The sequence below is a fragment of the Lonchura striata genome, chromosome 35 (assembly GCF_050655825.1).
Source record: "Lonchura striata isolate lonStrDom1 chromosome 35, ASM5065582v1, whole genome shotgun sequence".
Lineage (NCBI taxonomy): Eukaryota > Metazoa > Chordata > Aves > Passeriformes > Estrildidae > Lonchura > Lonchura striata.
The window spans coordinates 2,800,504-2,828,240 of record NC_140737.1 but is presented as its reverse complement, the minus strand read 5'-3'; the positions used below and the strand labels follow the sequence as shown (position 1 = coordinate 2,828,240).

The 27,737-nt window shown below is 53.9% G+C and overlaps 3 protein-coding genes and 1 long non-coding RNA gene across 4 annotated transcripts in view; 2 read left to right on the top strand and 2 right to left on the bottom strand.

The window, feature by feature from the left end:
* LOC144247634 (uncharacterized) overlaps window positions 1–27,737 on the bottom strand; it is a 748,886-nt gene that overhangs the window by 73,452 nt on the left and 647,697 nt on the right. The gene's annotated exons all lie outside the window — the stretch shown is intronic.
* Window positions 1–27,737, bottom strand: part of LOC144247632 (uncharacterized) — a 375,628-nt gene that overhangs the window by 73,452 nt on the left and 274,439 nt on the right. The gene's annotated exons all lie outside the window — the stretch shown is intronic.
* LOC146764257 (uncharacterized) lies at window positions 12,991–17,216 on the top strand. Its single transcript, XR_014950949.1, has 2 exons — window positions 12,991–13,466; window positions 14,244–17,216. It is a non-coding gene; the product is annotated as an uncharacterized LOC146764257 (long non-coding RNA).
* Window positions 19,685–24,924, top strand: LOC146764256 (serine/threonine-protein kinase PAK 3-like). The gene is made up of 10 exons (XM_085564957.1): window positions 19,685–19,745; window positions 20,187–20,224; window positions 20,627–21,044; window positions 21,442–21,505; window positions 22,336–22,384; window positions 22,676–22,785; window positions 23,540–23,657; window positions 24,050–24,149; window positions 24,430–24,626; window positions 24,910–24,924. Exons 1-10 carry the CDS (start codon window positions 19,685–19,687, stop codon window positions 24,922–24,924), a joined length of 1,170 nt encoding a protein of 389 aa, XP_085421083.1.

Below are 27,737 nucleotides of genomic sequence, written 5' to 3'. Positions count from 1 at the left end.
GGTGCCCTCATTCCCTGTCCTTTTGTAGCCGTTTGTGGATCAGGAGGCCTGGCTGCCACCTGCATGCCCTGGCTCAGCTGCTGGATGAGCTGCACTGCCAAGGTGTGGAGCATGGTAAAAAGATGAGAGTTGCTGCAGCACAGAAGAGGAGAAGCAGCATTCCTTTAACCCCTGGTGTGCTGGGGAGCCAGGAAAGTGTGTCCCATTTCCATCCTTTCCATGTTTGGACCAATACATAAACTACTCTCCCATTTCCTTTGTTATCTTTTTCAGCACTTTTCCTTTGTCTTCTCTTTGCCAACATCAGTTTGAGTCACTTAGTTTTCCACAAACTCCTGTTTTTTCTTCTAACAGATAACCTGATCCCATCCCCTGGTGAAATGTTGTGTTCCTCATTTCAGTGGCTTGGTCAGCAGGAAGGTCAGGAGCTGGAGCTGTCTGGTTGGTTCTTATTCCGAGGACAGCTTGTAATCTAATTATGCCATTTAAATAATAAATGGGTTCTCTGCATTTTGATAGGAATTTGTGAAAAACTCAATCACTTGGTTTTTAAAATTTTAAAGGTTTAATAATAGTAAAAAGGTGAAAAAAGTAATAATACATTTAGAGTAATAAAAATTTAGAGTTAGGACATGTACATGACAATAAAAAACAAAGAATTACGGAGGTCCGGATGCTCAGGCACTTAAACCAAGACGAGCATACCTTGGGATCTAGAGGAATCACCCTTAAAACAATACACAATTAGCTTCTTATAGTAAGAAAACCATAACTTCCTCTTCTCTGGAAAATTTAGGTGTTCCTTGAGTGAGTATCTCATTCCTTAAACCCCTCCTCCACATACATAGTTTCTCTTTTAACTACTAAAGCTTCATTTTATCTGCAAAGCTACATTTATTATACTATTAATATGTTAATACAGCACAACTAATCAATATGACATAAGACATATAGTAACTATCTGCGTAGAGCCATATAATATGCATTTTTAACAAATTTGTTGGGGTTCCCAGTGGCTGGTCCATGGTGTTGTAGAATTTGTTCTGGTGGCTGTTAAACTTTTCCCAGTTTTTGGGCTCTGCCTCAAGCTGGGGCTGCATCAATTGACCCCGTTTTTCTTATTCCATCATCATATACATGAATTCCAACTGATTTCCCTGAACTTGTTATAGCAAAACCCCCAGTGCTCTGATACACCCTGTACAGCACAGACAGGGACAGCAGATGTTGGAGTGGGCAGAGGGATGATCCCCCCCTTATTTTAGTGCAGTTTTCTCAACATTCTCCATTTGCTGTTTCCCTTTGCAGCTTCAGCCATTTCTGTTGCAGAGTCAGAGATCCTCAGCATGGGCTCTGCCTTCAGCTGTGCAGATTCCATCTGTGCAAGCAGGCAGAGCTTGGGGTGAGGGGCAGAGGGAATCAGCCAATTCCTGCCCCAGGCAAGAAGAGCCAGGTACATTGTCCCCACTTTGCCCCAGCGGTGTTAATTTGCATTTCTGAAGCTCCTTCTGGGTGCCTGGAATGCAGCTTCTCTTCCAGCAGCCTCACATGTGCCACCTCCCCCACAACCTGCTGCTTTATTTTTTTTTCCTTCAAATAATCCATTTAGTATTTGTGACTTAAAGGGTCACCTTTAAATCTCTTCTAGTTTTGTGAAGTGCAGCCTAAAGGTGTGTGTTGAAAAACCCAGACCAAAATTTTGGTATCTCTTACAGAAACATACACAAAAAAATTCCAAGGCAATTCAGTTTTTTCTACTTCTCGGAGTAAAAATTCATTCTCACATCCCTAACCGAAACCTAACCAGAAATACAGAAGTAGGATTATTACAAAAAATACTCTAATGCTCTAAACTTTGCACTGGAACTGCAGGAAAAAGGAAAACTCCACCAATATGTTTATTGTTAGAGTCAAGGCATTCCTTGATTCTGGCCAGGATGTGCAACAGAAATCATTCCAGCCCCACATAGCCCGGGTGTGCAGAGAAAATAGTTCCATTACATGTGGGTTTTACTCGAGTTTTCCCAAAATTGATACAGTCTAAAGCAATCTAAATCCATTGGTTTAATGTTCTGTAGTTTCAAGTTGTGCAGTTTTGAGTGTTCCTTTGCTTCTACTGTTAATGAGGTGGGAAGTGCTGGATTTCCTTCTCAGCCTTTTGCAGACCAGGTGTCTGCAGCCCTGCCGGGGGCAGTGTCTGGGGTAGGTGTTGGTTGCTGTTTGCTGCTGGGGTTGATGTTTTGCTGCTGGTCGTTATCTTTGTGGGTATCTTTTGGGCCATTCCCAGTGTGTTGAGGTGTGAAACTCATCTCCACTGAGTGGTGTAACAGCCCTTAACAAAACCTTTAACATTTGTTTCCCCAAGGCCAAGGCAAAGCAAGCCTGAGTAGAGAAATCAAAGGTTAACAATGTTCAAGTCTATGAGCTGGTCTATTTTCCATGGATGCAGTGGCAGGCAGGGCAGTGTGTGAGTGTGAGTGAGAGCCAGAGTGGAATTGTCCCGGTGTGTCCCCAGCAGCTGTGGCAGTGCAGGCCCAGCGAGCACTGAAGCTGCAGCAGTGGCAGCAAGGGCTGGCCCCGGTGGCTGGAGCTGCCCAAGGAGGGTGGCCAGGCCGAGGATTTCAGCAGAGGAGGTGTGGGCAGGCCCAGGGCCTTGCCCCACTGTGGAGCCCTGGCTGCTGCTGCGCTGCCTTCAGTGCAGGCTCAGGGGGGCCTCCCATCCTCCTGCTGCAGGCGGGAAGTGCAAATCTCCGGGGCTGCAGAGACCTGGAGCCCAGGCTGAGGGGTCCCCCCGTGTTCAGCTGTGCTGGCGGCTGTTTCTGGCCTCGGGGCCCCTTGGCATGGGCCACGCCACTTGGCCACCAGTGGTGCTGCTTTGCACTCCTTAGGCAGAGCCCATGTCCTGCTTGGATGTTGGCAACAGCAAAGTGCCAAGGAAGGCTCTGTGCCAGCCCAGCTTCCTGGGGGAGAGATTGCACCAGAGACAGGATTCTGGCCACAGACTGCTTTAAATGTGCATCCCTTATCTCCACCCTGCACTAGGTGGAGAACTCCCAGGGTATGGAATTCCCGAGATCAATTCCAAGGGAAATAATTGAATATCTGCCCTGGGTCTGGCTCTTCTTCTTGCCCAAGCCAATGTCAAAAGCCGTACCCATGGCATCTTGGTTTCTATCCCCAGCTTCCACAGGTGTTTCTTTCCCCATTCATTCTTTGTACCCAGCCTGAGCTCTGGGGGTGCCAGGGGTTATGGAGGTCCCATTGTATTCCTAAAGCTGCCATAAGCCCCTGGAGGATATCTCCTGTAAAATGAGTTCTGCTTCCTGAGTCTGTTGCTTCCACAGTCCCTTTTCTTGAAATTATGTCTTTTAGACATACCCTAATAAGTGATCCAGTGGTTGCTGAGCAATCAGAATTGCTTTTGCCCCCCTGTTAGGTGAGATGGTGTCACCAGAAGATATTGAAGCCTTCCTGCTCAGGGCATTTCAGTGCCAGGCTCTTACAAGCACACACAGCTGTGCCGGTTGAGCTGACCATGGGGGTAACCTGCGCTTTGTCTGATTCCCTTTCCTCAATAACAGCGTGTCTTGGAACTCTTTTCCCTTCTGCTGCCCTTGAAGAGCCATCCACAAAGACATTTTCTGCCTCAGGCCAGGCAATGTCTCCTGAATCTCCCCCAGGCTGGGTCTGGAGCTGTGTCACTTGAATGCAGTGCTGGGTTTCTTCCCAGCCCCTCTGTGGGCTGTTCAAACAGGAGGCTGGGTTAAACCCTTCCCGTGTGCTCAGTTCTGAATCCTCCTGTGCCACTGCACAAGTTTCACACTGTAATAACCGAGCACTGCTCATCCATTGCGAGGCTCTTTTGGTTATCAAAGCTTGAACTTGATGGCAGACTGGAACAATTGGAGATCCTGTTGTCATCAGGTTTTGGGCCTCAGTTCTGTTGAATCTGTGGCTGCCCAATTCTGCAGACAATGAGGCCACTCTGGCCACTGGGTGAAACATTTTGGCCCAAGAGTTCCTTTGGCATGGCCCTGTTTAATATTCACCTACAATTCCAATTTCTTTTCTGAGTCTGGAAGAGCCAGGGCTGAGGCATCAATATTTTTGGGTTTTCATTTTCTCAAGTTTTGCTCACTTTTTCCTTTCCATACCACAGCATGGAGGCTGTCTGGGGTTACAAAGTCCTACAATGTTCTGTCCGGAACAGAGAATCCTCAGTCCAGGCTGTGTAATTCCCTGTTAATCCTCAGAATTATCGCAGCTCCTTTTTGGTGCTGGGAAATGTTACTTCTGAGATTTCCCAGACCCTCTTTGTGTCAAACCACAACAAACCTTCAATCCCATTATGTCCCAAATATTTAATCTTTGTCTCCATTATTTGCACTTCTTTTTTTTTTCAGATACTTAAAAGATGTTTTAGCCAAGAAATTCAGCGTTTTCACAGAGGCTTTGTCTAGCACTTTTTCTTGTCCTCCTCATTGGAGCCATCCGATTCCCTGACTGGCAGGATAGGAGTGCTGTAGGGAGACATCCCTGGCTCCAAGAGCCCTGCCTTTAGCTGGGACTCCATACCAGGCTGTGAGCCCTTCCTTCCCTCCCCTGGAACAGGGTGTTGCTTTTAGCCCCCACTTGTCCTGGTTGCTTCCGAGTAACTTGGAGAGCCTCTACATCAAATTTTCCTTTTGGGGCTGCCCACGCCTCTGAGTTCACTGAGCAGAGGCCTTGCCAGACATTTGACACAAAGGTACAGCAGCAATAGCCTCTGTACCACCTTTTACAATATTCCAATGCCACCATCAAATTCCTTCCTGGTTCATAAAAATGACAGTAGGAAGAAAAATAAAAAAGTTCATTTCAAACATATCCTCCACAGATCCTAATAGTGATTGAACAAATGATACCAGTTCAACTTTCCCATTTATTCCCTTAATAATTGAAACATTCCTTTACAATTTTCCCTCCTTAGGTGTAAAATTCAGAGTGGATGGAAAGGCCCCTGTGTCCATCAGGAGAGGCCTCCTCTGGATGCAGACCCAGCCTGAATGTTCTGCAGGGCTCCAGTGTGGTGGGTCCCCGGTGGGATGGGAGCTCAGAGAGCCCTGACAATCCATGTCCATGCAGGGGTGGACTTGCTCCTGCTGAGGGTGCTGCTGTCTGTGCTTGCAGTGTCCTTGTGGGCTGCAGCTGGAGCCCTGACTCCTTCCCAGGGGCTGTTTGGGTGGGCTCTGCCCTGGCCAGGAGGGCAATGCCTCTGCCAGGTGCTTGTGGCCGACCCCATCATGCCCTGGGTGCTGGGGCCCCCTTGGGCCCTGGGGTTGATCCCTCAGGGGCTGTGGGAACTCTGCCATGGCCTTTGCCTTCAGCTTGGCCTTTTGCTCATCCCTTCTTGCCTTCAGCTGCTGTGCCTTTGTGCCCAAGTGCTGCAGGGCCTTCTTGTGCCACTCCTGCAGCCCCGGTCACTGCCCGTGGGTGCTCATCCTCTGAGAGCTGCTGAGCTTTCTGCAAAACCTTTCCTTTCTGCAGGGACCCAAAGCAGATCCTGAACAGCAAATCCTGATCCTTCCATGTGCACTCTGCATTTCCCAGCTGTTCCTTTGTTTTCCCCGTTGTGCTCAGGGTCCCTGCCCAGCCCGTGTGGCAGAGCCGGTGCCTGTCCTGCCGCAGTGTCCAAAGGCGGCCCCCCCGGCGGGCAGGGCCGGCAGCTCCCCGGGGCCGGGCAGCGGCCGGGGCGTCCCGCAGCCTCCTGGGGGCCGGGGGCCACTGCCGGCCCTGCCCGGGGCTGGTGGGGTCAGGCAGCGCCCGGCGCTGAGCCCCGGCTGCCCCACAGCCCCGGCCCGGCCCCGCAGCTCCCCACAGGCCCCAGCCCGTGCTCCCGGTGCCGCACCTCTGCGCCCGGTGCTGCCGCTGCCACCGCAGAGAAACCCCTGGCATCCTGACCTCCTCCTTTTACTCTCCTGGAAACTGGGGATGGAAAGGATCTGGATCAGCTGGCAAATTCTGAGGATAAGACCCTGCTGAAAATCATCCCAATCGTGACTAATTTTCTCTTTCTCCTCTTTTCCATCATACTTTTTCTTGCCACATAGATTCCTCCTGCTGCTTCTTGCCTGAACCATATTGCTGCACACTCCCCTTCACCTGATCCCTTCCCAGCACACCAACACCATCCATCCCCTGTTGTACAAATGCCTTCTCTACTTCACTTATTGCTCCCCTGGGTGTCCATACCTTAATTAGCTCTGGGGGAATGTGCAAACTATTTCAGCATTCTCCCAAGGGACCCTTCAGAGACATTTTGGGATCATCATCCCTTTGGCCAGGCCCCTTCCCTGGCTTTCCCTTTTCTCCCCTCCATGGGAACCCTGCCATGTTCACTCCCCGAGGATCCCAGGGCACTCACTGATGAGATTTTCAGTGCTCTCTCCCTGCTGACTCTTCCCAGACCCCCCTGATGTGTCACTCGTCTGTCTCCTGGTCACTCCCGGGTCCCCAATCAATGCCCGGTGCCTCCGCCAGCCATGGGAGCCGATCACCCAAAGTGGGTGAGGCACCTTCAGCTGAACTCCCTGCCTCCCGCTCCGGATGGTGGAAGGAATTGGGGATGAGCCCCAGGGTGTGTGGAAAAATTGACATCAGCAGAGGATTCTGTCCACAAAGCAGACAGAGTTGTCTCTAAAAGTAATTTCATTCCTAAAACTGGGAGAGGCCATGGGACATTCCCCATGGGATCTTCCTAATTATTGGAGGACACAGCTTCGTTTTCATCCTAATTCTCCTGGCCACATCTCCCTCTGCTTTCCCCATTGGCTGAAGTGCTTGAGAGGTACAGACTTCCCAATCCACCTACTACATACCCACCGTAATATGCTCCCCACTTTTGTATAGCAAACGATATTCATGGCTCTGTTAAGGCTTTGTTGTTCGTCTGGAAGTTAATGAATTGAGCAGGACCTTGTCTGAGCAGCAGTCTGTGTCATCAACTGATGACATTTTCTGACACCGTTGGCTTCTCCTGTCACTCCCTTAAGTACAGGTATCTTGCCCTCTGAGCATTCCCTACCTGGACCAACCCCCCTCGGCCCCATGGCCCCGCGAGGGGAATTTGGGGAGGTGGGAGTGGGGCAGCGCCAAGGCCGGGCCCCCCCGCGCTGTCCTGGCGGGAGCGGCTGCAGTGGGGACCGAGTGCGGGCGGGAGCGGCCGAGAGCCCAGCGCTGCCCCAGCCCGACCTGCCCCAGCTCCATCCCTGCCCCTGCGCTGGGATGCTGTGGGTGTGGGGGGAAGAGGGAGCCGGCAGTGGGTGCTGGGCCTGGGGGCAGGAGGAGAGGGGAAGGAGAAGCAGGCTTGAGGAACAAAATGGTCAAACGATGCAGGTGGCAGGAGAGGGTGGGATTGTGCAGGAGAAGGAGGAATAGCAGGAGGAAGAGGAGTGTGAGGAAGAGCAGAGACACAGGAGGAGGAGGAGGAGCAGAAAGAGGAAGCAGCAGAAGGTTCCACCCCTCCCTGTGTCTGCAGCCTCCCCCCAGCCCCAGGAGCGCTGCTCCCTCCACATGCAGCAGGTGACTGTAGAGGGGGATCCAAGATTTTCAGGGGGTGAATCTTGTTGTTTCTGAGCTTTCTTGGGTTAAATGTTGGTGCTTTGGTTTTATGTGGCAGCTGAATCTTTATGTTTTGGAGAAGGATTTGCTGACTTGTGATGTTTGGGGAGTTTTTGATCTGTGTCTTGAAGTTTGTGGGATTTTTGGGCTGAATCTTGGTGTTATGGAGGTTCTTACAGACACAAGATTCCCAATGACTTCCTGAGATCAACTTGGGCAAGGAGGAACCTGCAGTCCAAGGTGCTCTTCTCTTGTTTTTCTGTCAAACCAGGATTTGTCATTACCTGGGTGTGGCTGGATGGAGGAGGAGGAAAAGCCCCGGAGATGCTGCAGGAGGAGGAGCTGCAAACCCAGCCCAGGGAGCTGCAGGGAGGAAAGAGTCCCCCTGAGCCAGGAAGGCGGGCGGAGATGCAGGCAGAGCTCGGAGCTGGTGGAGAAGCCTCATGGCAGGGAGAAGCCCCACAAGTGCTTGGAATGTGGGAAGGGTTTCAGCCGGAGATCCAGCCTGATCGAGCACCAGAGGATCCACACTGGGGAGAGGCCCTACGAGTGTGGGGAGTGTGGGAAGAGGTTTCAGACCAGCTCCCATCTCCTCAGACACGAGCGGAGTCACACAGAGGAGAGGCCATTCCGCTGCCCCGACTGCGGGAAGGGCTTCAAGCACGACTCCAGCCTCACCGTGCACCGGCGCATCCACACCGGGGAGAGGCCCTACGAGTGTGGGAAGTGTGGGGAGAGCTTCAAAGACAGGTCTGGCCTGATCCAGCACCGGGTTATCCACACTGGGGAACGGCCCTTTGAGTGCTTGGAATGTGGGAAGAACTTTGGGTGGAGCTCTGCCCTGAGATCACACCAGCTCATCCACACTGGGGAGAGGCCCTACGAGTGTCCCCAGTGTGGGAAGAGGTTTCGGACCAGCTCCAGTGTCCTCCTACATGAGCGGATTCACACAGAGGAGAGGCCCTACCGCTGCCCTGACTGCGGGAGGGGCTTCAAACACAACTCCCACCTCATCAGGCACCAGCGCATCCACACCGGGGAGAGGCCCTACGAGTGTGGGAAGTGTGGGAAGAGCTTCTCACAGAGCTCAGTCTTGATCAGACACCAATGGAGGCACCACTAAAGGAAGCCCTTTGAGTGCCATGAGTGAGGGAAGAGAGTGAGGGAAGAGCTTGGAGTGAGGGAAGAGAGTGAGGGAAGAGCTTGGTGTGCTGCTGCAGCTCCATCCCCCATGGGAGGATCCGGGCTGGATGATCCCCAGTGACCCCCGTGGGGCAGAGCCCTGGTGCCCCGGTATGGGGAATAAAACAGAGAGTAAAGCAATGGAGCTGATAAAGGGGCCCGATATCTGAGGCCTGACTGAGCAGAAACTGTGGGAGACACAGATGCAGTTTAAGTCTCCCTGGGCAAGAAGTGACCAGAATAAATGGTGCGAGTGTTTGTGATAAGATAAATGTTCCCAGGTTACTGGATGTCACGAAGAATGTGTAACCAATGGCAAATTGTTACCAAAAACAGAGCCCTCTATAAGCCCCATACAAGTCAATCCCTGTATAAACACCTGGTACACTCAATAAAATTGGCTTTGTTCTAAACTCGGATGTCCCCGTCTCTCCATGGTGGATTACCCTGTTGTGGGTGATCCCCGTTGGGTGGGGGAAGGTGCTGGAGGGATTTCTTTCCCTTCTCCTGGTGCTGCCGTGGTTTGGTTGGTAATAAATTCCCTCCCTGTGCCCAGGCCGGGTCTGTTGTCCCCGTGCCGGTGCTCGGGGCGGGATCTCTCCCGTTCCTTCTCTGCACTGCCGGGCCTCTCCTCAGCCAATGAGAGAACGCGGTGGAGAAGAGTCAGCCAATGAGAGCGAGCGGGGCTGATGACTCACCAGTTGCCGGGCAGACCCGCAGCAGGCAGTGTTCCCCACCTGGACCCGCCCTCCCTGCCCAGTGCCGGCCCCGCCGTGGGGTCCCCCCAAGTCCCTCCCCAGTGCCCCCATGAACTGGGCTGGGTTTAACTGGGGAGCTTTACTGGGAACACTGGGAGCAGGGGGCAGGGGCAGAGTGACAGCAGGGCTGGGGGCACTCAATCACCCCAAAATCAGCGTGGGGATACAGCTGGGGGGGGTCCTGGCTGGGCCCGAGGCCACGGGGAGGGGCTGCGGCCGCTGGCGGCTCAGGAGCTCTGTGGGCAGATGTCATGGTTTGACACTGGCACAATGCCAGTGCCCCCATGAAAATGTGATCCCTCCCTTGAATGCTGTGAAGTGGAATCTAGAACAGAGCAAAGCAGGCCCAAGCTTAATAACAGAAAAAAACTTTATTAAACTACTACTACTAAAGAAAAGAGAAAACTAAAGAACGGGAAAAAAAAAACACACAAAGATCAAATGAAAACCTTGCAAAACATTCCTTCCCCCACCACCCAACTCCAACAAACCACAGTGAGACACAATCTGGACCCCAATCAGGTTTCCACCCTCCAAACAACCGATACTCAGTCTATCGAGGGAACAGAGTCTCTCCTGTGCCACAGACTCCCCCAAGAAACACAGCTCCACATCCTGTGCTTCCATGTCACACATGGCACCGCCCGGAGAAAAAGTTTGCCATGGTGACCCTTCTCCTTTCCATGCACAGTGCTCTCACCACCAATGCATGGATGGACAGACTGCTTTTAGGATTTTTCCTTTCAAGGATGCCCTGCCAAGAGGGGAGAAAAACAACAGTTCAGTTTTCATTGTTTGGGACCACAGTCCCCCCCATTTTCCCCTGGGGCCGAGGGCTCAAGAACAGAGATCTTCTTCTCTTCTCTTTCCTTTCCAGGACTAGGAGGCGCCACCACAAACCCCCTAACTTTTTCTCTGTTCACTCCAATTTTGTCTTTTTCCCAGATGAAGCAGGTCTCTTGACTCACTGGCATCCTCCCAAAACACAGTCTCTCTCAGAGGAGAAGATTGGTTCAGGTTGTGGCTAACACGGAAAAGTCCAGCCAAAAGCCACTCCTTGTCCCCCTCCCATCCAGAATTCCTCCTTCCAACATGACAGGGTCCAAGGTGTCCCTCTTCCTCTCTTTCAAACCGAGGAGGGGAAGGAAAAATTCACAAAATTTCTCAAGGAAGGGTTAAAAGTCCGAACTCCCAGGGATGGCCCGATGCCCGGACATCCAGCAACTCCCACACAACTGGGCACCTTGCAGCTTCCCCCGCTCCGCTGACTGCCACTGTCTCTATTCTCTCTCCCTGTCGGGAGAGAAACTCTGGGCAGGGGGGAACGGAGACATCCCAGATTTCTTCCACATTTCCATCTGCAGGGGCCAGCCTGGTTCCAGTCCCTCCACCCTTCGGAGTTACCTCCATCAGGCCATGGGGCTTCACCTCTCCCACCCGGCTCGTGGCTGGGCAGGGGAGGTTTGCACTGCACGCTGACCGGAACCAAAGAGAGCGAGTTCCCCTGGGAATTCTGCTTTCAACCCCTCTGTGTTCTCAGAGGCGTGCCTACTTTCAATTGGTCAATATCTAAATTGACCTCTTCCTTCCGGAAAAAATTCTCTTTCCGTGTCAAACCACGACAGCAGAGAAAAGGGGGTGACACTGGGCTGGGGGCCCCAGGGAGCACACACACTCCAGAGGAGAGGGGACAAAACTCAGGGGATCCCCCAGACTTCCTTGCGCCGATCCCCAGTGCCAGGAAGATAAAACCCAACTCAGGAGTCTCCAGTTCCTGTCAGCATCTTGCTGCGGCAGCATCCAGCAGCATCTCTGGGGTTTCCACAGGGGTCAGGATCTCCCAAAAACTCTCACAGGCACCCAGGCCCCTGCAAGCACCCTCCTGGTCGCTCCCAACCCACTCAGGATCCCCTGAAACCTCCCTCTTGATCCCTTCCTGACCTCCTCAGGACCCACCAAAGCCCCTCCTGTCCCTCTCAGAATCCCACAGCCTCCTTCCAGTTGCCCCCACTGCCCCAGGACCCCCAAATCCTCTCCCAGTCACATCCCAGTGCCCTCCAGGGACCCCCAGAACCCCATCCCACCCTCCTACCCTCCCCAGAATCCTTCAAACACTTTCTTAGCCCTTCCAAACCCACAACCTTCTCTCCCAGTTGAAACCAGGCTCTCTCCAGCTCACTCCCAATTGCTCCCAGCATATTCCAGTGGCTCTCCCAGTGCCCCCAATTCCTCCCTCGTACCTCAGTTCCGGCTCACAGGGTGCTCCGGGATGATGTGCTCCACCTGGCAGGTGGAGGTGAGTCCGGCCCGGGTTGGGGTTTCCAGCAGCACCAGGAGCTGGTAGGTCCAGTCCCCACTGGGGACCACGTCGGTGGCCACCACAGAGAGCTCCTGCTGGCCCTGGAACCACCTCAGCTGGATGGGAGCAGGCGGCCGGGGCCGGGCTGGGAACTCGAGGGCAGCAGCGAGATGGACACGCTGGGGGTCACTCGGAGAGAGCGGGGACACACTGGGATCAACTGTGGGGAACTGGGAGAGAGAGGGGAGGCGTGGTGTGGCCTTGGGGCAGACTGGGAGTGGACTGGGAAGGATTGGGGTGGCACTCAGAGAGATGGGAGGGGATGGGGGGGCACTGGCAGAGAGGGTGGAGATCTCGGAGTGAACTGGGGAGGAACTGGGAATGGGCTGGGAAGGAGTGGGAGGGACGGGGGCGGCACTGGGAGGAACTGGGAATGGGCTGGGAAGGAGTGGGAGGGACTGGGGCGGCACTGGGAGGAACTGGGAATGGGCTGGGAAGGAGTGGGAGGGACTGGGGCGGCACTGGGAGGAACTGGGAATGGGCTGGGAAGGAGTGGGAGGGACTGGGGCGGCACTGGGAGGAACTGGGAATGGGCTGGGAAGGAGTGGGAGGGACTGGGGCGGCACTGGGAGGAACTGGGAATGGGCTGGGAAGGAGTGGGAGGGACTGGGGCGGCACTGGGAGGAACTGGGAATGGGCTGGGAAGGAGTGGGAGGGACTGGGGCGGCACTGGGAGGAACTGGGAATGGGCTGGGAAGGAGTGGGAGGGACTGGGGCGGCACTGGGAGGAACTGGGAATGAAGCGCGCGGCACTGGGAGGCCGAGTCCAGCGCGGGGCACGCGGCGCTGCGGGTCTGCCTGGCAACTGATGAGTCATCAGAGACTCGCGCTCTGATTGGCTGCGGGGCGGCAGCGCCACGCCAGGCTGAGATGGACAGCCGGGAGGCACTGGGAGAGACTGGGATGGACTGGGAGAGCCACGGGGTCAGTGTCAGGGACAGAAGGTCTCGGGGATGGGCACAAGGAGGGCTGAGGGCTCTGGGGCGATTCCCAGGGAGGTTTTGAGGGCCCTCAGGGTCATTGCCAGAGCAGGGCTCGAGGGCACACGCTCTGCCCCACGCTCACCTCGGCGCTCCCTGAGGAACGGGCTGAGATACTCGTGGTTGCACCGGCAGAGCCAGTCCACCGCAGTCCTTCTTTGCTCCATAACGTGCGGGTCGCTGTTGCAGTACCTGGCTGCTGTCCCTGGAGTATCTGTCCCGTGGTATCTGTGGATACCATGCAAAGGCCTTTTCTGCTTCTTTACCCTGCACTCTCCTCGTAGCAGTTCAGGCTGGAACAAATGGCTCCCAGAACAGGGACCTTGGACAGTTGTCCAGTCCCGGAGAGCGTCTCCTGAAGGTCATCGGATCCGGGATCTTTGGGAATTCAAGCGCCGTTTGGGACCAGCTCCAGGAGGAGCTTCTTCCTTCGCTTTGTGAGGACTGTTTCTCCTGGCCTGTCGGCACCCCTTTGGAATTCTGAGGGAAGGCTGCCGCTTTGGAAGGGAAGCTTTCAGAATCCAAAGGACCGGCAGGAGCCCACCAGCCCCCTCGAGGTTTCGCTTTTCCTTCGTGTCCCTCGCATTGGTGAGTACTCGCAGCGTGGGCTGCCAGGTGCCCGGGGGAGAGCACCACACACGAACACATTTATCTTCAGTTAATCCTTTTGCCTCGTGGGGGGGAATTTTGGGTTGTTTGGGGAACATGGACAATCATTTATCCCCAGCTCAACGAGAGATTTATATTCATATTAAAGCAACTTTAGTACTAGGGAATGTTTCATTTAAAAAGAGGGATCTTAAAACTTTTGTTCAGTTTTTGTTTGAGCACTTTCCTGAGGCTTCCCAGGAAGATGTTTTGTCACTTTCATTCTGGGGGAAAGTTGGGTGATGCATTTATGATATACAAGTGGGGGGGAATTATAAAGTGGGCAAGTTTAATCCTATTTTCAATTTGATTTTTAAATTAGTAAAGCCTAAGTGAGAAAGTTGGGTCCCTGGTTTTTGTTCCCCGTGTTCCTCCCTCCCTGATCCTAACCCTGCTTCCCCTATGGGTGGGATGGGAGCCAGACCCTGCCCACGGGCACAGGGCTGTCACCTACTCCCTGCTGCCTCCTGCCCCACTCAGTCCCTCTCTCGGGCTGGCCCTGGCCACTCCAGCCCGAGCCTTCCCCGCTCCCTTGTCCCCGACTGCCCTGTCCCCAGTTTGGTCCCCAGCTCCAGGAATGTCAGTTGTACAGCCCCGCCTCGGGTCCCTCCTCTGCGCTCGCAGCTGCGTCGATGGTGTCACCATTGGGACCAGCCCCTTCTGTCCCCTGCCCACATCCCCGAGTGGGCCCTTGAGGGTGGTTCCCTCCTTCTCCAGCCCATCCCGGTTCCCACGCCGCGGAACCGAACGCGGGCCTGGCTGGAAGCCTGCCATGCTGGCCTGCAGGCCCCGAGTCACCGGGCCCCACCGCTCCGCCGGAGGCTGCGCGCTCCAGCCCGCCCCGACCCACCTTCCGAAGAGGATGAGGACGGCGGCACCCCGGCAGTAACAACAGGCCGGGAGGAGGCTGGACACGGATCAGGGAGGAGCCCTGTGGGATGGGGACCTGGACTTGGTGAGAGATCTCGATTGCCTTGTGGCGCCTGTCGTCATTAAACGGGGAAAGGAGCCGCGATGGGAGCGGATTCCTCACACTGAGGGGAAGGAGTTGAGAAAAGCGGCCAGAGACTACGGCCACAATTCTCCATATTTTAAAAATGTATTGGACTAAACTTTCACAGGATATACCTTAATTCCCCATGCCTTCCATTACATTACCACTGCACTATTGTAGTGGAAAAAACTTTTAAAGCCAATCCTATCCAAGTATGACTTGAGTGAAGTTTTAGGCGAAGGCCAGGAAGGCATTGAGGCTTTGGCAGGAGAGGGGGAATTTAGCAGACCAGAGGATCAGGTCATGCTGCCCAACAATGTCTTAGATGACATCAAATCTGCTGCAAAGACTGCTCTTTTAAAAATCCCTGATGGAACCACCCTTGTCCAAAACTTTTCTTCAATCCATCATGGGGTTGAAGAGACATTTGTTAGGTTTGTTGACCACCTCCCAGAGGCCATCGATCACCAAATTGATAATGTAGAGGCCAGGGATGAACTCCTGGGAAAAATGGCAATGTCTAACGCCAACCCGGAAACCAAAAAGATTCTCGGAGCTCTTCCCCAAGATCCAGAGCCACTCATCGCACAGATGGTCGACACCTGCACTAAGGCCTCTTCTTCAGAAACTGCTTTAGCCCTGGCCCTGAGCAAAGGGGTGGGGGAGGCAGTGGTGCCCATTAACAACGAGAGGTGCTTGAACTGTGGCCAGTTCGGCCATTTCCAAGCAAACTGCCCTCACTGGCCTCCTGTGCACTTTAACTCACCTCGCTGCCCTCTCCAGAACACCTAGAAATGATCAGCCCTCGCAGCGTCCGGGAAACGGGCGGGGAGCGCGGCACGGTCCCGCACGGAGACAACGAGCGGCAGCCGCGGCCCCGGGGCCGAGGGCGGGCGGGCGAGGCCGGCGGGCGGGCAGCCCCGCCGGGGGCGGCTCAGAACCGCAGTCCTGGGGCGAAACTGCCGCCCCCGCCCCGCTGCTGCTCCGGAGCTCCTGCGCCTGCAGCGTCCGCGGGCACCGGCCGGGACAGAGCCCGGGAAGGAGAAGGGGCCGAGCCTCGGCGCGGCCGCCAGCGCCGGGAGCGGGACGAGCCCCGCACGGCAGCGCCCCAGCACCGGCGCCACGTCCAGCATCACCAACACACACGCAAACCCGCTGGCCAAGGTAAAAAAGTCCTTGCCATGAACATTCTGGGGACAGGAAATGGTTCAATGTCAAAAACAGATACCGTTTCATAACCCAGAATGATAACAAACAAGATGTGCTTGTTCATCAGACTGCTATAAAAAAGAATAACCCCAGGAAATAACTCCACAGTCTAGGAGATGGAGAAATTGTGGAATTTAATATAATACAAGGAAGAAAAGGCCCCCAAGCAGCCGATGTGACAGGACCTGGTGGAGTTCCAGTGCAAGGTGGCAAACATGCACCAAACTGCAAACCTGCAAAATATTACCCATGTCATGGAAGTCCTCCACACTCCTACCGGGGAAATAAAACCCAAAACCAACAACCAAATCCCAGCAACAGCCCAAAAGCTGAAAGAGCACAGAACACCAACAAGCCGCCCTCCATCCAAGACTCCACCTCCATATCAAAACAACTTTCCAGTCCGATAAATCTCACTTCTTCTACTACCCTTCCCCAATTCCTGTGGCCTCCCTGCCCCCCTCCCACTTTCCCCGTTTCCTTTCCGTTGTCCTATTACCCCTTTTTTATGTTCCCACAAATTCCTACCTCCTTTTCCCCCTTTCCATGGCCTCCCTCCACTAGTCCCTTTCCCCAGAGTTCCTTCATAATACCCGAGGGAGTGTAATTGGGGGGAAAGAAAGGAAGATTTTCCTAAAGTAACTATCTTTTTCTTAAAAGGTAATGATTTCTATTTGGAGTTTCCAACAGGCACACCACCACCTACATTACCTCGTACAAAGTCTGTCACAGCCAGCAGCACTGCCACAGGGGCCAGAGAACCAGTCCCTACTGAAGGCTCCTGACTCCATCTCCTGATAAACTGGACTAAGAAAACCCCACATCCCTCCTGCCAGCTTGTCCTGGGTTGTAAGATAAGCTTGTATTCCATTTGCCATCTGTTGAAGGCAAACCGGTTGGACAGGTTTTTGTTATCTCTCTCAGAGACAATGGTTTGCCCTGTAGAGGCAATGGTTTGTTTATACACCATTGACTGATCCAATGCAGGGCTGGTAAATGTAACACCGTGAGGGGTCCCACCCAGAGGGGGGAAGCCAAGCACTCTATTGTTGTTTAAAGGGGTAGCTTTTTGGGGAGAGGAGGCAGCTCTCTGGGCGGGACTCCGAGAGAAGCAGCTCTCTCTCTCTCTCTTCGCGGGATTCCCGGGGAAGCAGCTCGCTCTCGCTCTCTTTTCGGCGACACTCACAGCGAAGCAGCTGGCGCGCGGAGGCGACGGCAGCGGAGCTCAGAGGCAACCCCGGCGCAGAGGAAGACCGGCCCCACTGCCACCAGATCTTCAGAGGAAAACTATACCCTTCTAAAGATCACCACTGCAGCTAAAATTCATCAGTCACTGCAAGGGAAGCAATTGTCCCAGCGGAACTGATACTGGCACCCCTCAGGTTCTGGACTTTTTCTTTCACTGGTTTTGTTTGTACCGATTGCATTTGCCTTTTTAAATTGTTGTCTAGTTTTCTCCTAGTAAAGAATTGTTACTCCCACTCCCATACCTTTGCCTGAGAGCCTTTTAATTTAAAGACCCTGGTAATTCAGAGGGAGGGGGGTTTGCCGTTCTCCATTGCACAGGAGGCTTTGCCCTCTTTCACAGACTCCTGTCTTGTCGAACCAAGACACAGCTCTAAGAAAATCTATTTGGACATTAGAGACTCAGAATTGTTTGCATTTTGAAAATTGTCATATGAGCGCTTTTGATTGTTTTTATCATTTTGTGTTGATTCAGTTGATCCTCCAGAGAAGCTTTCTTAATAATATAAAAAGGGGAATTGTGGGGACCCTGGGGGGCATTTCCCTGGTTTGGGGAGACGCAGGAGGCTTCCCTCAAGGGGCTGCTGGACTCCGTTTGCTCCTTTCCCTGTTCCTGTGTCTGTTCCTGTGTCCCTGGGCCACTCCCTCCCTGTTCCCTGACTGGGCCTCATCTTTGTACTGCCCAGGGACCAGGGTCACCCCCACCCCGACTCCTCGGGACAGGGAGAGCTGAGAGTTGGAGCAGGGGGATGGGTGTGCTGGGGAAAACCCTGAACATCTCATGGCATGGCTGAATCAAACATCTGTGGATACCATGCAAAGGCCTTTTCTGCTTCTTTACCCTGGACTCTCCTTGTAGCAGCTCAGGCTGCAACAACTGGGGACCGTCCAGCCCAGATCCTCCCATGGGGATGGAGCTGGAGCAGCGCACGAAGCTCTGCCCCCACTCAGGACACCCGCAGAGCCTCCCTGGTGTGGAGGTGCTGGTGAGTGATGATCTCTGAATTCCACCTGAAGCTCTTCTGACATTCCAAGCACTCATAGGGCCTCTCCCCAGTGTGGATCCTCTGGTGTTCCATCAGGTGGTAGCTCCGGCTAAAACCCTTCCCACATTCCAAGCACTTGTGGGGCTTCTCCCTGCCATGAGGCTTCTCCACCAGCTCCGAGCTCCGCCTGGATCTCCGCCCGCCTTCCTGGCTCAGGGGGGCTCTTTCCTCCCCACAGCTCCCTGGGCTGGGTTTACAGCTCCTCCTCCTGCAGCATCTCTGGGGCTTTTCCTCCTCCTCCATCTAGCCACGCGCAGGGAATGACAAATCCTGGTTTGGGGGAAAAACAAGAGGAGAGCACCTTGGACTGGAGGCTCCTCCTGCCCAAGTCCATCCCTAGAACTCAGCAGGGCTCTTGTGTCCATGAAAATCTCCACAGTATCAAGGTTCAGCCCAAAACAACTCTCCCAGGAGTTCCCTATCTCTGATCTCTCCACTTTTGGGGTTCCAGAGGTTTCCTTTCCTTGGGATGATGGGGGTCCAATGGCTCCAGGGGTTCCCCCTTCTCAGGTGTCCTGCTTAGGGATGATCCAGGGGCTGTTGGGGCTCCATGGGGTCCCTTCTCCCCTGATGCTCTACTTTGAGATCCCAGAGGTCCTTCCTCTCCAGGCTCCCCCCCTTTCCAGCCAGCCGGGGGTCCCCCAGCTCCAGGATCACCCCTCTCTGCTCTCCCCACTCCGGGGGTCCCAGGGGTTCCCCTCCTCTGCTCCCCCGGGGGTCCCCAGGACCAATGTCCTCCCCCTGGTGACACTGGGCAATGGCCACGTGGACTCCCAAAGATCCCCCAGGGGGCTCAGCTTTGGGGTCCTGCAAGATCCAAACCCACACACACACACAGAAAAAAACCTCCCAGGGTTTATTTGGGCCTCCCAGATGACATCTGGGGCTCAATTCCACAATCTGCACATTCCCAACACACCCCAATAAAAAACCCTCTCAGGGACCCCCCGAAAGATTTGGGACGAGCTTCCCCTCCCCTCTCACCTGCAGGATGAGCTGGGGGCGATGGTCCTGGGGCCAAGGGTGCTGCGGCCTCAGGGGGCACTGGAACCACCTGTTTCTCCTTTTCCTGCTCCTCATCCTCCTCTTCCTGTTCCTCCTTTTCCTCTCTCCCTCCTCCTCCTCCTTCCTAATCCCACCTCCTGCCCAGTTCCTGCCTTCTGTATATTTAGAGTGGAGCACCTTGCTTGTTTTTATAGGGAGAACAAAGATCCCAGTGGGAACACGGCTTGCTGGCTTCAGTCAGAAGTAGCAGTGACTAAAGGTCCTGTTTCCTCTGCTGTGCTCCCGTCCTTGTTCCTCCTCAGTGTTCAGGCTGGGCTATGGGGTGTCCCTGTTTGCTGCATTTTCAGAGCTCCTCCTGGAGCCTTTGGGCAATAGGCTGTGCCCTGGGAGGGTTCTTTGTGCTCCTTTGTGACCCAGGAGAACCTTCCGGGCGGTTTCTGCGTGAGCTGCTGCTGTGATGTCACAGGAGCACTGCCACGTCCCCGAGGTGCTCCCGTGGCTGTGGGACACGGAGGCCTCAGTGTCCCCAGTGGCTCTGGGCACTGCTCCTTGCTGGAGGATCCTCCTGCCCGAGGCATTCTCAGCACCAGCCCAGCCCTGACGGGTGTCCTTGTGTGCTTGCAGGGCTGCAGTCTGCAGACGTGTGCAGTGCAGCCAAAATGATCCAGTGCGCGCTGTACTCTGTGGCTTATTCGGGCTATTTTTTAACCCACTTGGCACGTAAGTCGAGGTTTTCCCTCGGTGCTGTGGCTTTGGGCTTGCTGTGTGCTTTCTGTTCTTCCTCTGGACCCGAGCTGACTTTGTAACCAAATGGCCATGAAGGCTCCATTGCTTTGGGAGAGCTCCTGCCAGCAGCTGCAGCTGAAAAAGGGGGTGTCTGCAGCCAGCGGGGCGTGCACAGCATTTGCAATGAGCCCTGGGGGGTTCTGTTCCCTCCAGCGGGGAGTCTGTGGCAGCAGAGCCGGGAACTCCCTGCCCTGCCAAGAACTGACCCAGCCCAGCATTTTGTGCTGTTCTCTTGCTGTGGGAAGGGACTGTGGCTCCTGGAGGGATGCTGGGAAAGCAAAATGCTCTCTCGGGGTTGCCCTGCTCCGTGGCATTTCCCACCACAGGCAGTTTTTTCCTGACAGCACCTGGTTCATGTTCCCTCTCCCGTTGCAGGGCACCTCATGTGTGGATTCCGAGCAGCTCCTCCTCCGGTGAGTGGGAAAGGAATCTTTGGTGTTTGGAATTGTGCAGCAAGCTGTGAGCTTGGCGTGTGGCAGCCGAGTGCCAGCTTAGGAGGCTGAAGGAAAGTTCCTGTCAGAGTCTTTGCAGCAGCAGCAGCAGCAGCGGGATCCCAGCAGATTTCTCCTTTTCTGCTGCAGAGCTTTTGAAGAGCTGCAGGTCTGGTTTTGCAGGCAGAGGATTGCTTGATGGCTTTAGCCACGGTGGAATATTGTTTTCCCAACAATAAGTGGCAATGTCGACTTTAGCCCATTGTTAGTTTGAAGAGCCCCAATCCCAATTTCTGCTTCGTGCAGCTGGATGTGCAGCTGAAGGTAAATAAGGTGATCTCTGAGATAGAACTTCCTGTCCCTCACGCTGCCGTCTGTCCACAGGGCACAAAAGCAGCACCAGCCCCTCCTCTGGCTCCCTCTGCTCCCAAAGAGGAGGCCAAAGACGAGGAAGACAGCAGTGAGCTCCCCACTGTTCTGGGGGACGCTGGTGAACTTCCCTCGGTGCCGGGAGATGACAGTGAACTTCCCGCTGCTCTGGGAGACGAGGGCGAACATCCCGCGCTGTGGGAATACAGCGGCGAGGCTCCCGCGGCGTGGGACAAGGACAGTGGACATCTCCCGGCGTGGGACGAGGGCGGTGGATGTCCCCTGGTGCGGGATGAGGATGGCCAAGCCCCCATGGTGTGGGATGAGGACAGAGGACATCCTGTGCCTTGGGAAGAGGAGGCTGAACTTCTCCAGCATGGGAAGAGGACAGTGAATGTCCCATGGCTTGGAAAGATGATGGAGAACCTGCAGCGTTTTGGGAAGAGGATGGAGAATCTCCCTGTGCTTGGGAAGAGGATGGAGAACCTCCCTGTGCTTGGGAAGAGGACATGGAACCTCCCTCCGCTGTGGGATCCTGGGCTGAAGGTTCTGACAGCAGCACAGCCCTGCAGCCAGAGGGGAGAGGGGAGTGGTGCCTGGTGCAGCTGAGTACGTCTGCTCTGTTCCTGTGTTCAGAGCAGGGGCTGTGTGTGTGTCTCGGCATCAGCTGCAGCCAGCGTTGCTCTGCAGCTGAATGTCACAGGGGCATTTATTGTCCTTCCCAGCTGAGACCAAGGGGCTCACGGCCCCAGGGAGTGGGGCTGCATTCTGGCTCTGCTCTGGTGGGGTCTGGCTCTGGGAGGGAGCCTCTTCCACGTGGTTTCTTTCAGGGAACATCGTGAGCGTGGCGGAGCCTGCCGAGAAATACCTGGAAGTGGAGCAGATTGGCCAAGGGTAAGTGCACGGCAGCTACTTCTGCACAAGCAGCCCAGGGGCTGTGCTGGTGCAGGATCAAGGGAGAAGTCAGGAGAGCTGCAAACACCTTCAGACACTGGGGTGCCATCCTGCTGTCTCTCAGTCCTGATCAGAATTGAGAACTCTGGTCAGAAGGAGCCATCACAGGCCCCTGAGGCTGGCAGTGTCCTGCCTGCAGCAAGGAGCAGGACATGGAAGATCTTCTGTGTCTGGAGCTGGATTGCCTAAAAGAGCCACTCACCATCTGGTGACTGTCAGAAAACAGTTCTCAAGGAGATTTCTTTCAAATATTTTGCTTCAAAAAATATCCTTCAGTCAGCATTAACAACCTAATGGTTTAGAAACAGGAACCAGAGATGAACTAATGAGTGCTCTATTCTAGCACAGCTTGTAGAGCCCATACATTCAGCAACAGACACAGAGCTGATGCACTCTGGGGGAAAATGCATCACCTGCCTGATGGCAGGACCCTTGTGGATCCTGCAGATCTTAGGCAGGAAATGGAAAAGGATGAAATGCATTCTTTTCCAGCTCTTTAGACACCCATTGCTCACCTCAGGTTTTGAACTAAAGCAATTAAGTGTGGACATTTGGGATTTGCTCCAGCCCAATTCCTTCGTGTTGGGTCTCAGTATTCCCTTGCACACCTGGCATGGCAGAGGGCTGGTGGCTGCTGCACTGTTGTTGCAAGGGTCGATGCACCCAGGTGTTTGTGAGCGCTGCAGGCAGCAGAGATCTCCTGTCTGGGCTGGCTTTCACTCCCAGGGCCTCAAGCGCTGCTTCTTTCTTCTCTGCTGTTTTGTCTCCAGGGCTTTCGGAACCGTTTCCAAAGGACTCGACAGGGCCACTGGAGGAGAGGCTATTTGAGAAGACTGTAGGTGCAGAGAATGTGGTTAGAGCTTGGAGGCTGACAGCTGAGGGGCCATTTCTGCAGAGCTTGCAAGGCCAAATGTCTCTGGCCGTGTGTCCTGTAAGCAGCCCCAGCGAGCAGAGCAATGGGCTGTGGGAGTGGCCCTTGCTGAGCTCTGGTGCCCATCCCAGGGCAGTTTGGCACAGCCCGGCTCCGTCGCTCCAAAAAGCCTCGCCCCGTGTTGGCTGTGGCCTCCTGCCACAGACTCCTCCAGTTAAAGGTCTGCAATGTCCCCTCAGGTGGCCATAAAGAAAATGAGTCTCAGAGGGCAGAACGGGGAACGCGCTGTGAATGAGCTCCTGCTCCTGAAGGACAAGAAGAACCCCAACATTGTCAACTCTTTGGACCGGTGAGTGCTCCAGGCCTCACTCCGTGCACGGGCCCTGCCTTAACCTTTCCTGGCACCCGTAGTCTGTAGCCTGTTTTGAAAATGCCTGACCCAGCCATATCTTCCAAAAACAGCAGCCTGGCAGTTCGCTCCCTTTGTGTGCTTTGGTTGCTTTGGTTTGGTTTTTCCTTCAAGTTGACCCCGTTTTCTGTGTCTTACAGCAAGGGCTGATAAACCACAGCAGAAATTATTTCCCTTGGCTTCTTCTTCCCAGCCCTTTTCCATTGCTGCAGATGCCAGGAAGACCAGCGCCTTGTTTCCAGAAATGCCTCATTTGCCCATTTTGCACTGGCCTTGCCTGTTTCTGAAGGGACTTTCTGAAAGGTTTTCTGATTGCTTTTGTCCCAAGTGCTGCACGGCCTCCTCCCCTGGATAACCCTGGGGGTTGTGTTGCCTTGTTCTGCAGGGAATGGTGGAACTGATGAGCTCAGAAGCTGAACCAGCTGGGGGCCAGTGTTGTGGTTCCACACTGATCTGGGCTTTTGCTAAACTGCATTTTTCACCTGCTTGCCATCTAAGGCCTCTCCTTTCTCACAGGTGTCTCCTCCTTTAGACTGTGCAGATTCCAAGGACTCTGCAGCCTGGCAGGAATGTCTCTCCATCAGATTCTGTCCTCATGAACAAGTGACCTGGAAACAAAACTCCACTCCAGGCTTTTCCATGGGGGAATTGAGCACTGCACATTCGTCTCCATGCCACTGCTTTCCTCTTCCAGCTTCCTTGTTGGCGGAGATCTCTGGCTGGTGATGGAATACATGGATGGAGGAACTTTGCAGGACGTTGTCAGACAGACACGCATGGCTGAAGGAGAGATGGCAGCTGTCAGTCGGGAGGTGAGGGATCCTGCCTGTGGCTGCCACGGCTTGGACACGATGGTCCTTCCACAGAGGCGTGAGAACAGGAGTGGCTCCATGCTCAGGGCTCTGTTTCTCTGTTGTTTTAATGAGCTGGAGAAGAAAGAGCCTCTGCAGTGAACGGCCTGCCAGCATCGCTGCACTTCTGCTCTGTTCTTGCTCTCTTTCCTGCTGTTGTGGCACTCTCTGTCTGGTCTGGATTTGATGTGCTGTTCTCAGCTTTGCCCTGAACCATTTGCCTGGAGCCTGTCTGCTCTGCACTCCTGGCCTGTCACAGCAAAGCTGCTGCTGGCAGAATTCCGACCTGTCCTTTCTTGTGTGATAGATTCTGGCCATTGGTTTTTGTCCTGGTGTTTCTTGTTCTCTCTCAGTGCCTGCAGGGCCTGGATTTCCTCCATGCGAACCGGGTGATCCACAGAGATCTGAAGAGCTCCAACATCCTCCTGGGCATGGCCGGCTCTGTCAAGCTGGGTGGGTGTTCCTGGCCAGGCACGGCGCTCCCGGGTGCGGCTGTGGGGCTGTGGGGCCAGAGGGGCAGGAGTTGGAATCTAAAGCTTCAAGGGAATCAGTAAAAGCCACTGCACAAAAGCTGAGGGTTTCTTTAAGGGTCCAGTTCCACCTTCCCTTGGCTACAGCCCTGAGCACTTTTCCAGCTGACTTCACTACTCCATTCTCAGACTGAGAGTGGGGAGTCTTGGTGCTCAGTTTCCTCATTCCAGCTGCCTTTGACAGTGTTTGTTTCTGTCCTCAGCTGATTTTGGCCTCTGTGCTCAGCTCAGCTCTGAGCAGGACTGGCGCAGCTCCATGGTGGGCACTGCTCACTGGATGGCCCCAGAAGTTGTGACCAGTTCTCCTTATGGCCCCAAGGTGGACATCTGGTCCTTTGGCATTGTGACCATCGAGATGGTGGAAGGAGAACCTCCTTACTTCAAGGAAACGAGGGCCATGGTAAGAGGCAAAATCTCCAGGGGCTGCAGAGCCCTGTGAGCACAGGGTGACCCTGCACTGGGAGCAGCAGCTGGAGGTTTCTGCACCTGGGGAAGGGAATTCCCAGAGCACTCGAGCCTCAACACAGACAAATATTCCGCAGTCTCCAGCAACAATTTGCTTTGGGATTTATGCTGTGTCAGCTCTTCTGGCTCTGAGGATGACCTGAAAATGTGAAGCAAGTGCATCAGCTCTTTCCAATGGCTGTGGCAGCACCAGGCTTTGGGTTTCTTGGTTGGCACAGGAAAATAAGCTGTGAGCAGCATCTCTGCCAGGGAGGAAAGTGCCCCTGGAGCTGGGGCTGAGAACCCGGGGTCGCTGTGAGCACCTGTGGGTGGGAAGGAAGCTGGCAGAGCGCTGAGTTTTCTTTTCCTGCAGGCTCGCGCTCTGATCCGGCACAACGGGACCCCGCAGCTGCAGGAGCCCCGGCGCCTGTCGGCTCTGCTGCGGGACTTCCTCGAGTGCAGCCTGGAGCCGGACGAGGAGCAGCGCTGGTCTGCCCAGGAGCTGCTGCAGGTGAATGCCGAGCGGCTGAGGGGAAGCAGCAGCACCAGGGAGGGGTTTTCTGCTGGGGCCCCTCTGATAGTCTCCAGCCTCGCTGCGTTCCACACGCAAAGCAAGCAGAATCCTCGCCGGGTTTGGCTTGGCAGGGTCCTTTCGAGGGCATCTGCCCCTGGTGCCCCACAAGGAGCAGGGCCATCTTCAGGCAGGTCCGGTGCTCAGAGCCCTGCCTGGCCTGAGCTTGGATGTTCCCAGGGAGGAGGCACCTCCCACATCTCTGGGCACCTTCTGTCAGTGTTTCCCCACTCCTGGCAAAAAGATTCTGCCTTTGATCTAACCTGAGCCTGCTTCCCTCTCCTGAGTTTCAGACCATTTCCCTTTGTCCTGTTGCAACAGAGCCTGTGAGTAAGTTGGCTTTGGAAAGTAACAGTTCATTTCTTTCTTTTTTATCCTTTGGGCAGCACCCATTTTTATCATCAGCCAAGCCTCTCTCCAGCCTGACCCCTCTGATCACCACAGCAAAGCAACTGAGAGAGCAGCAGAGGAGATGAAGCACTGGAGGAAAGCTGTTAGTTACAGTAGTTAGTTAGGACAACCAGTTAGTGATGGTAGTTAGCAGTGCTAGTTGGTTATGGTAGTTAGGACAGCCTGTTTGTTACAGCTCTTATGACAGCCTGTTTTGTATGGCAGTTTTTTGAATAAAAACTCTCTTAAACCTCAACTCCCTTGAGGTGTCCCTTCCTCCTCCCTCCGTGACTCGGCTGCCCGCAGCAATGTGAGGGGAGAGCGGGCCCAGCCTGGCCCAGAGCTGAGCCCCAGCAGAGCCCTGGCAGAGCCCAGAGCAGCCTCGGATCTGCAGAGTCAGCCTGGGAGGAGGCGCTCGGAGCCTTCTGGGCTGCACCCGACTCTTGGTTACAAACTGCGTGTGCTGGAAAATGCCACCGGCTCTGCCAGAGGGCAGAAGGGGCCCGGGGAAGGCCCCAGTGCTCCCTGCAAGGGAAACACCTGCCCTGGGTTTGTTATAGAGAACTATGTAGTTGGTGGCTTTTGCTCTTATGTCTTGACTTCTGCAACTTATTCTTAATCACAACGATTTTGATACAGTACAATTTGTAATCACTTTTAACTGCTTTTGCTGTAGTATAATTTGTCAGCTTTTTGTGGCCAATGCCCTGGCCCCTGTGTAGCTCATATCCTCAGAACATCATTCATGGCTGATAGTTTAGTTTGTGCACAGTGTGAAAAACATACATACTAGTTTTGGCTTTTGCAAAATATTGAAGTGGATGCCATGTGTTGTGCATTAGAATGTTAACTTTTGCAGAAGTAGCTGTAGTTGTGAAATAATAACTAATGCTATTATTTTTGTGTGTGAACTCAAAATGTCTCTCAGACATTTTTAGAGGTTCCAGGCCTTGGTCAGAAGCATTCTAGACCCTGGCAGACAACTGAAAAACAGTTGTGATTTTGAGTTTGAGCCATGGAATGAATTGCCAACTTTGGAGGTGGAACAAGCAATCACAAAAGGTGAGATAGTATAGTAAAAGTAGTTACAAAATAGAGGGGAATTTTTTTTAGTATTGTACAGGGGGGTTTTAACACATGTACAGGGGGGTTTTCACTTTGTACATGGGGGTCAGAAGTTCTGAGATGGAGGAAAGTGGGCTGATCCTGTTCTTCCTCCTTCTTTTTCCTTACCTCCATGTTCTTGGTGATGTTGGCACTCACAGATTGGTTTAGAATAGAAAAACACTTGGCAACGTAGGTAGTAGGTATTGGGGAATAATTGTAAACATGTTATACGTAATATATCTTATAAAAGATAGCAGCAGCCCTGGGAGGGGAGAGAGACGAAGAAGACAGCAGACAGAGAGGATGTCAGGGTGTGTGTGCCTCTACCCAGGCCGCTGATCAAATAGCCGCAGTCCAAGAACATAATCTGTTAGATAACTAGCAATAAACTGCCTTGAGACCGAACAGCTAAAGCCTGCGGAGTTTTTCTTTGGAAGCACGGGTTGGAGGAGGAATTTCACCACCACATGAGACCCCAGAGCAAGGCCAGGGTTCTCACATTTTTGTAACTAACTGACAGTAATAACTCAGAGGTATTTGTGAAACAGCCAATGTTGATTTAAAGTACTTGTGGAAGTAGCTAAAACCGTCTGCATGGCCAGATAACATTTAAGGAACGAGTGTGATGAGGACCCTGCCGCTGACCCTTTGACTGTCAGGAACTGTCTCCTGCTGATGTGGAAATCCAGGTGTCCCAGGGTGAGGTTCTGGTGTTTGTATCCCCAATCGTGGGTTCTGTTCATGTTTGATATTCTGTTCTGTGCTCTCAGAACTGACTCTGAAAGTGAAGGTTTGTTTTGTCTTGTTATCAGCTGTCTCACCTCCCCCCATGGTCTGTTCTCCACAAGAGGCTTGTGCGGGCTGGCTTGGCTTGCTTTTGCTGGCTTTGTTTGCTTGCTCTTGCTTCCGCTCTTGCCTTTGCTTTTTCCTGTTAGTTAGTTTAACTAGGCATTCCAATTTTTTCCCTGGACTGTTTCTTTCCCTTTCCTTCTTCTGAAT